The sequence below is a fragment of the Euleptes europaea genome, chromosome 2 (assembly GCF_029931775.1).
Source record: "Euleptes europaea isolate rEulEur1 chromosome 2, rEulEur1.hap1, whole genome shotgun sequence".
Classification (NCBI taxonomy): Eukaryota; Metazoa; Chordata; class Lepidosauria; order Squamata; family Sphaerodactylidae; genus Euleptes; species Euleptes europaea.
In genome coordinates, this window is record NC_079313.1 from 86,000,956 (window position 1) to 86,010,615 (window position 9,660).

The window sequence follows — 9,660 nt, forward strand, 5'->3', positions numbered from 1 at the left end:
ATGAAACTGCTGGAGTTCTCATATTTCTAGTCTCCCGTCAGCTAGAAAAGGCGATTTCATACAGGAAAATTCTTTTCCAACACAGATAACCGTATCCGTGAGCTGCCATAGCTCACTGGCGGCGATCTAGAGGAAGACTACAAACCCCAACGTGCAACGCGGCAGACTGGAACTGGGTCATAGGCGGCTTCACGGTCCTGGATTCCGCGTAAAAGTAAGCCTCGCAGAATCGCAGGATTGACGAGAACACCCGGCCTAAGAAACAAGCGGGGTTTCCCCACTTCAAGGAGTTTTCACCATAGACGTGTAGGTGCCTAGAACGGCACTACGCTGTAACGCCCGCAGAGAACCGTAGCCACGTGAGGCTTTCCGTTTCCTGCCGGGCGCTTTTTGCTGTAAAACGTATCTCCCGGCAGGGAACCCAGTCGCAGCGTGGTTGACGCTATTTCCGGGAGAAGTGCGCGCTGCCGGGAGAACATCGTCCCAGACCAACATGCCCAAGTGAGTAAGTCGTAGTGTTGTATGGAGAGGACTCTGGATTCCCGCTCAGGCGGGCAAGGATGTTGATTTAGGCATGAACGGGAGAGCGTCTGTTTCTCCGAAGGAAGGGTTAGCAGTGTTGGAGCCCCAACCGTTTCTTTCAATTATCTCCTTTGCAGTGTTTCTGTTCTTACACGTTTCATATTTCTTAAGGGGCACTTTTTTTTTTTAACGATAATCAAGTTTATTTGCTGCCTGCAGAAGTTCAGCGCTATAGGTAGCTTCCCCGCCCCCGCCCCCCAAGTGTAACAGTGGATAAGAGTAGCTTTATTGTCGTGTGTGTTAAGTGCCGTCAAGTTACTAGCCCGATCTTAATTCACAGTGGGTAGCCGTGTTAGTCTGTCTGCAGTAGTAGAAAAGGGCCAGAGTCCAGTAGCACCTTAAAGACTAACAAGAATATTTTCTGGCAGGGTATGAGCTTTCGTGAGCCGCAGCTCACTTCTTCAGATACAGCTAGAATTTGAATCCGTCCACTACTTAAAGACATATGGATTCACATTCTAGCTGTATCTGAAGAAGTGAGCTGCGGCTCACAAAAGCTCATACCCTGCCAGAAAATATTTTTGTTAGTCTTTAAGGTGCTACTGGACTCCTGCTCTTTTCTACTAGCCCGATCTTGTCAGATCTCGGATGCTAAGTAAGGTCAGCCCGGGTTAGTATTTGGATGGGAGACCACCAAGGAATACCAGGGTCGCTATGCAGAGAATAGGCAATGACAAAAACACCTCTGAACATCTCTTGAAAACCCTGTTCGGTTGCCATAAGTCAGATGCAACTTGAAGGCAAATTTTAAAAATAAAAAATGAATTTATGACCTCCCAAATGTCCTGTTATTAACAGCCTTGCTCAGGTCTTAAGACTGAGGGCCATGGCTTCCTTTACAGCGTCAATCCATCTCATGTTGGGTCTTACTTTTTCCCTGCTGCCTCAACCTTTCCTAGCATTGTCTTTTCCAGTGAGACTTGTCTTCTCATAATGTTACCAAAGTACGATAGCCTCAGTTTAGCCATTCTATCTTCTAGGGAGAGCTCAGACCTGATTTGATGTAGAACCCACTTATTTATCTTTTGGGTGGTCTATGGTATCTGTAAAACTCTCCCCCATGCCACTTTTCAAATGATTCAACTTTTCTCCTGTCAGAAGAAATTATCATTTGTACAGAAGCTTTAAGGGTACCGCCATATGCATGTTCATTGCAAGTTCTGTTGCATTGCTACCCAACTGCTCTTATAACATAATTTTTATTACTGTATTTGTTTTTTGTCATATGAAAGTATAAGGCTGGCTTTTTCCAACCTGTAAGAGGCAGCAAGCCTTTGAATACCAGTGCTGGGAGGCAATAGGGCATAGAGCCCAAAGTCCTCCCCTGCTATCTGTTTGCCCCACCACCAGGCAACTGATTGGTGACTCTGTGAAACAAGTTGCATGGATCACTGGGCTGATCCAACAGGCTGTACTTATGTTCCTCAAATGCAATTCTTGTTAGTATCAGGGAATGGCTATAGCAGCAACTCCCTCTTTGCACATACGTATAGACATGTGAGAAACATATGTTTGAATGAGCAAGCCAAAAAAGATTTACTGCATCTTGCAATTGAAAATTGTTTCTTTGAGGAAAATACTTGTGAAATCTTATTCTGAAAGCTGTTGAATCAAATCTTGAATCTAACAGAAAAACATATTGATATTTTTACAACTCTCAAATGTTAAAAATGGAATGGCATTACTGAGTGTACAATCCACATTTGTCTCCTTCCAGGTTTTATTGCGATTACTGTGATACTTACCTCACCCATGACTCTGTAAGTAGCAAATTTCACAGAAGGTACAGTGCAAGAGCTGCAATTGTGTTTTCCTTTTAAGTATTAGGCCTGAATCCATCCTGCGAACTGACAAATGGCTTTTTAAAAAAGAAGTCTTCTTGATTGGCTGGATTTAAAAAGCACCCCAGTGGTGAAAGTAGATCTCTGAAGTTGTTTTATGATCTAGGTGTCTTCTGTTCAAAGATTGAAAGCTATAAGGGACTGTACTAGGGAGAAATTGTTTACTAATGTGTAGGGAATGGTGCCCTAAAAGGACAACGTTGTTGAGCCACTTCTCTGTGCAGTCTGCAGAAATAACAACCAAGGTGGAATTAATCTAAATTAACAGTCTGTTGCTTGGCGATCACAAACCACCAGGTTTTGAAGGCAATGTAGTGTATGTGGGAGGAAAGAAAATCAGTTTTGTTGGGAAATTTATTTTGAATGGAATGGTCAGTGATTCTTATAACCTCAGCACCAAATTGCTGCTCTGTAACATAATTTGTTGTGATTCATTATCGGCTGGAAGGGATCACACCTGCTCTCATTGGATCTTTTACTCTTTTTGACTGGCTTTTATTTCTGTTTATGCTTTGTATAGTAATGTGATGCTTGTTGCTTGGCTTAGTGGAATATTGGGGTTAAAAGCCTATGAAATGCAAAAAGTATAGCTTCTGATGTTTCTATGTAAAAGTCGAAGTACAGGACCAGCCTAGTGACCATTTGCAACAGCCATAAAGGTGTGTGAGTAATGTCTGACTAGAACAATTATATGTACTGTTGAATCCTCTAGTAAATTCTCTAGTAAATCTATTATAGACTTTGTGATGTTACAAAACTCCTTTTTGCTTATCTAGAAGCTAGCAATTATAAAATCCATTGCAATGCATTCTGCCATGAAGATGTAATCCAGTGTAATAACTAATAAGTATTTTATTTAATGGTGAGGTAAAAAGGAAAAAAAAACATATTCTAGGAAACTATATTTTCTTTGATCCCATGTTGCCCTGTTTTGGGAATTAACTGGGATGGGGACTGAAAAACTGTTACTTGCAGTTTGCAGAAAAATCTTAAACTTAACAAAGTTGGGGAATAAATAAAGCAGTGTTGTATAGTGGTTAGAGTGCTGGACTAGGATTGGGAGACCAGGTTCAGATCCCCACTCTGCCATGAAAGCTTGCTGGGTGACCTTGTTGGGACAGTCGTATACACTCAGCTTAACCTACCTCACAGGGTTGTTATGAAGATAAAATGGAGGTGAGAAGAAAAATGTAAGCTGCTTTAGGGACAAAGGTGGGATATAAATGAAGGAAATAATAGTTTTTGCTGAGATCTTGCAAGACTGCCTATTTGGAACTTTGCAGTCATTTTGGATTGCCTAGGCAAGCAGACTACACTGTTTGCTTAGTCAATTCAAAAAGGATGCTGAGATCATGTGAGGTAGCCTCTCAAGATTTTGGCAGTCACTTACTGTACTATGAAAAAGAAAGAAGGTCAGTGTGTCGGAGAGAATTGGGCAAGCATGAACAGGGAGGGCAAAGGGTGGAGGAGCAGGGTCAATAGGGAAGGACAGTTGAGCAAAAGGATGGGGACTAGTGGGGAAGGAATTCCCTTCCCTTGTAAGCCTTGTTATCGGAGCAGGAAATGTGTCAATCCTTCCATGCTGGCATTTGGGCTGTACCTACCTTCTGTGAATACAAAAAGTACATTCACTACATTCAACGGCCTTTTTTCAGATTTTATATGCTCTTGAGATGAAGCTGGTCTCCTAGGTATGGTTCGTGCATGGAGAACAATTGTTTTTTGTCTTGCAGCCATCTGTGAGAAAAACCCATTGTAGCGGCAGGAAGCACAAAGAAAATGTGAAAGACTACTATCAAAAATGGATGGAAGAACAGGCACAGAGCCTGATTGATAAAACAAGTAAGTCATATTAATGGAAAGAGTTTAATCTAGAATCTTTATCAACCTTGATTCTTTTGCACTAAAGTACATCGTAACATCCGTTCTGGTACCTTAGAAAATTAGTTCATCCCTTTTTTCCATAGCACCTCTGTAGTTATGCTTCTGTCAGTTTCCCAAGTGGGAATGCTGTAAAACTGCTAGACATTCTGATGATAGTAAATGCTAATTTCTGTTGGAACGCCCTGTTGAAAAACAGCCGTGCTGTGTCCTACATTACCATGAAAAAACTGTTGACGAAAGAAGGGATTAGAAACCGTATTCAGTAGTTTTGCCACTACTGATGGGACCTTGTTTTCATTTTTCTTAACTTTTGAAAAACTATTCTTGAAACTTAATTGTTACGTACATAACAGAATAGCTCTTGATTTGCATTCAGGTATTTTCCTCTATGGGGGGGAAACAAAGAATTAGGGTCATCCATTTGAAATTTATGAAGCCTCTTGTGTTGGTTAGAAGAAATAAACCCAGGCAGTTGCAGAACTGAAGAGATGGGACAATTAAAGAGTTGCACTTAGAAAGTGTAGAGGTTTTTTTTTTGGGGGGGGGGGGAATACACATTTTTCTGTATATCTATTGACTAACCATGTTTTGACTTTTTTGCATGAATGTAGCGGCTGCATTTCAACAAGGGAAAATCCCACCCACTCCATTTTCTGCTCCACCTCCAGGAGGAGCTATGATACCACCACCACCCAATATCCGTAAGTGACCATTAATGTCTTAGTAGATGCAGACTACTATGCAAATATGATGGTTGCTTTGATGTATGTTCAAGAAAGAAGATCAAAGGTTTTTTTGTGTGGGGTTGAGCTGTCAATTTAATAGCCATCTCCTGGCAGTGAAGGGGACTGGACCTTTCCCAGTAAACACCCCTATTGATCGATAACTTATAGTTGAGGAACTGTCTGTAACGCACAAAGTTGGTATGCAGCCCTGTGTTTTAGGAGATGCTAAAATGCCTTATGGTCTAGAACTGTCAGACAACTAAGACTTTTGTTGTCTAACCCTAACCGACTAATAAGCTGTAACAATAGGTTCTATATATCTGAGATCTGCAAATCTGTTTTGACATGTTTGTCCATTGTGTCACACTTCAGCTGGTCCTCCACGGCCTGGTATGATGCCAGCACCCCATATGGGTGGACCTCCAATGATGCCAATGATGGGTCCCCCTCCCCCAGGAATGATGCCAGTTGGACCTGGTAAGTGCTACATTACATACACTGTATTTTGAAATAATGTGCAAGAGAGTATCTATCCTGCCAGTTCTCACAGGATTCGAGGCAGCTTTCATCAGTTAAACCATACATCTATATATTGGTCTAACAAAAGTGAAAGCTAAAGCATCTGTCTAAATGTTAAGCATCTGTTGTCCAGTTAATAAAAAAAAAGTGATTGGTACAACTCCAAGCTGGACAACTCCAGGTTTTCCTGGATGCGGCACATTGTTTATAACCCTTCCAATCTGCACTTAGGCCTAGTTATGGGATTGAAACGGCCTTGGTCACCCTGGTAGATGACTTGTGCCAGGAGATGCGCAGAGGGAGTGTGACTCTGTTGATTCCCCTGGACCTCTCAGCGGCTTTCGATACCATCAGTCATGGTATCCTTCTGGATTGCCTAACTGGACTGGGATTGGGAGGCACTGTGGTGGTTCTGGTCCTACCTGGAGGGTAGGTTTCAGAAGGTGGTGCTGGGGAAGTTGGTGCTGGGGGAATGCTGCTCCACCCTTTGGCCTGTGGAATCCCGTAAGGTTCCATCTTGTCCCCTACACGAAACTACTGGGTGAGGTCATCCAGAGGTTTGGGCTGGGCTGTTACCAATGTATGGATGACACTCTGCTCTATCTCACGCTTCCAGCTGATCCCAGGAGGCTGTAGAAACCCTGAACCAGTCCCCAAAGGCAGTTTTGACATGGATGCAGGCTAATAAATTGAAGCTTAATCCCGACATGATGGAAGTGCAACTGGCGGGTGGAAGGTCTGACTCAGGATTTAAGATGTCACTCATTCTGGATGGGGTTGCACTTCCCTTGAAGTCTGTAGTATAGGGGTGCTCTTGGACCTAGGTCTACTGTTGCATAAGCAGGTGGTTGCTGTGGCCAGGAGTGCCTTTTTCCAGCTTTGACTGGTTAGCCAGCTGCAGCCTTTCCTGGGCAGAAAAGATCTGGCTGCTATGGTGCATGCCCTGTGGTTACATTGACTTTAGATTACAGTGGTGTGCTTTTCATGGGGCTGCCCTTGAAAAGTGTCCAGAAGCTTCATTTGGTACAGAGTGCTGCAGCCAGGATGTAGACTGGAATAGGTCATAGGGACCATATCACTCCAAACTTGGCCCACCTACACTGGTTCCCAATTTGCTTCCGGGCACAACTCAAGGTGCTGGTCTTGACCTTCAAAGCCCGATATAATCTGGGACCAACATACCTGAAAGACCTTCTGAGATTAGGTGGGTGGCAGCCCAGGAGAGGGCCTTTTTAGTCATGGCACCAAAGCTCTGGAACTCTCTTTCTAGGGAGATTTGTCTGCCCCTTTCTATTACTGTCTTCTGCCAGTAGATTGAAGACTTTTTTGTTTCATTTGGCATTCCTCAATTGTAAATAAATAAACCAACATGCGTATACACACCATCACTTTCCAGTAGTCACTTCTGCTAACCAGCCTTTTATGTTACCGCCTAGTTAGTCCTTTCTTTTCTGGTGTAACGCTGTCACCTTCTGCATTATAAGCGTGCTTGCTTTCTGGCAAGAGCCAGCATATAATAATTGTGAATGATGGTGTGTTATCTGTGGGCCAAGGGTTCTGTTGGGCATGGGAAGGTCTGAGGCTCTGTTATGGTGAGAGGCTACCAAAGTACATTTCCAAGAAAGCCAAAAGAGAGATCCTGTTGTGAACCCTAGAAGAGGCGTATAAAGCTGAGACATACAAAGAAGGGCTAGAGAGAGAGGCTCTGGGGTTTTTTAATTGTGTAGCACAGACATTTTGGCAGGCAGCTTTTCTTTTAAACTGGGGCCTCAGCGCATCATGAGTTGTTGCCCTTAAATTAAATTAGCAGGTTGGATCCAAGCCTCATTTTCTGCTGGCAAAAAGGCACTACTGCTGGGGATTATATGTGTATGAGATTATTGCCAGTTTCTTCCTCTCCCCTCCACATTGTGCCCATATCTGTTCCTGGGGTTCCCTTTACCCTGGAGGATATGGTGGGCTACAGCAGGAGGGGTAGAGTTTGTGCCATTATTAGAGTTCCACTCTTGGTACTTGAGATACAATCCTTTATCCTTAAACTAGAAGCAGTATTATAATCTTGCTAAGTAACTATTTCCCCTAAACAAATAGTGCCCATATCTGTTCCTGGGGTTCCTTTTACCCCAGAGGATATGGTGGGCTACAGCAGGAGGGGAAGAGTGTGCCATTATTAGAGTTCCACTCTTGGTACTTGAGATACAATCCTTTATCCTTAAACTAGAAGCAGTATTGAGTATAATCTTGCTAAATAACTATTTCCCCTAAAATACCAGTTTTGGTTTATTGCAAAACTATCTTACTTGTAAATGGGCTGTTCTCTGGAGGACTTTTAATAGTGGCTGGACAGCCATCTGTCAAGAGTGCTATCGTTCTGCATTTCCAACCTTGAGCAGAGAGTTGGGCTGGATCTATGTCTTCCTACGTGACCATTAAGTTGGACTCTGAGTAGTTTACCGCAGAGTAGTTTACCTCACAGTCAGTCATCTAGGAGGGAAAGGGGATATTTCAACTCTGTGAAGTAGCAGTCCCCCTAATTTTTATATACTTCTAAGGGTTTTGAGTTTGTTTGAAGATGTTGCCAAGCCTTCTTTGGGAATAAAAACCAGGTTGGCTTACATACTTTTCAGAAGCTTGCTTACAAGTCAGAACAACTTGGACACAGTGCTGACATCCAGGAGAGAGGAGATAAAAGTTTGCTCATGCCAGTTCTGAGGAGCAGTGGTACAAACTGGGACTGGAGGACTGCACAGCACTGGCCCAATTAGGATGTCATGACCAAACCATGGTTTGGCCATCTTGAGGGCCCTGCAGGCTTATGTACTCCATCTTCTCCTCCTTTCTCTCACAGATTCTCTCCTCCCTCTTCTGGTTTGCTCCTAGGGAAGTGTGCTGTGGTGGTCAAATCAGATACACAGCAGTCACCACTAACCTGGAACTGCTTCAAAACCATGATCTTGAGTGGTGGTTTTGTACACCATGGATCAGAAGTTTTCCTGTTTAGTGGTAACAGTAATTTGCCCAACTAAAGAATCTGTGCATGATCAAGAAGCATGTGAACCCACAGAGTGCTCATGATAACCAAGCAAGGCTGGAATGGGTAAAATTGCTAGATGCCACTAGTTTTAGAATAGGAATAGCCTTTTTTTGAAGTAGGGAAATATTTTAAAAGAACCAGTAACTTGGTAATACATTTATCAGCATGCTATTTAGCTTGTGACCATCAGATAACACAAGCTAATTTAGTCTGGATTAATTGATTCTCCCAATTGTCATCTCTCTGGGTTATACCTATACAGTGGGTAAGGAAATGGCAGCTCACGTCCCCTAGAAAGATCATAGTGTTGGGTAGTTTTCTGAGGCCCCCAAATATTGGCTATTTAGGGCTTGTTATTAAAGAGAGTGCTACCATAGTCTAACAAGTAGGCAAAAAAGCATTTCCCTATGGTGATAAATCAGAACTTGAAATTAGGAATTCAAACCTTTTCCATGTCGCCTATTGCCTATAATACCTCCTTAGAAATTTAGTTTTTGTCTGTTGGGGTTTACTCCTATGTGTTTGGAATAAAATAGAAACATCTCCAAAGAAACAGATGGCTTTTTCAGTATGGTTTTGATAGAAATGTACAACTTTTGCTAGAAATTGGCTTGGTGCATTTACTGTGCTTCAAATTTATTCCACTTCCCATAGCTCCAGGAATGAGACCGCCTATGGGAGGACACATGCCAATGATGCCAGGGCCTCCAATGATGAGACCTCCATCCAGACCCATGATGGTGCCAACCAGACCAGGAATGGCTCGTCCAGACAGATAAAGTGGAGGGGGAAACACCTTGCCTCCTTCTTTATTTTATGTATGCTCTTCTGTGACAGAGGCTTGGGAGTTGCGTTGTCCACCATACCACAAAACATTTTTTTCCAGTCTTCAGGGTCAACGTTTATGTGTAGGGAGGGAAACAGGGACAAGTAGGAGTACTAAACTAATGCTTTGCAACCGTTTTCAAATCCATTTGTGTGAATTGCCAGAATAAAATGTTCATACTTGTTATACACAGTCTTGGTGTTTGTTTTTCCACTCTTCAGTAAGATTAAGCCTAAGAGCTGCATACCA

At 42.9% G+C, this 9,660-nt stretch overlaps 1 protein-coding gene across 1 annotated transcript; it reads left to right on the top strand.

Annotated features, from left to right (window-relative positions):
* Window positions 1-422: 422 nt before the first annotated feature.
* SNRPC (small nuclear ribonucleoprotein polypeptide C) lies at window positions 423-9,417 on the top strand. Its single transcript, XM_056845199.1, has 6 exons — window positions 423-501; window positions 2,300-2,342; window positions 4,157-4,265; window positions 4,919-5,008; window positions 5,405-5,509; window positions 9,240-9,417. The coding sequence occupies exons 1-6, from the start codon at window positions 494-496 to the stop codon at window positions 9,362-9,364; spliced, it is 480 nt and encodes a 159-aa protein (XP_056701177.1). The 5' UTR covers window positions 423-493; the 3' UTR covers window positions 9,365-9,417.
* The last annotated feature ends 243 nt before the right edge of the window (window positions 9,418-9,660 follow it).

Coding starts and splice junctions, on each gene's coding strand:
- SNRPC (XM_056845199.1), top strand. Junction 2,343..4,156: donor CTTACCTCACCCATGACTCT/GTAAGTAGCAAA, acceptor TTTGTCTTGCAG/CCATCTGTGAGAAAAACCCA. Junction 4,266..4,918: donor GAGCCTGATTGATAAAACAA/GTAAGTCATATT, acceptor GCATGAATGTAG/CGGCTGCATTTCAACAAGGG.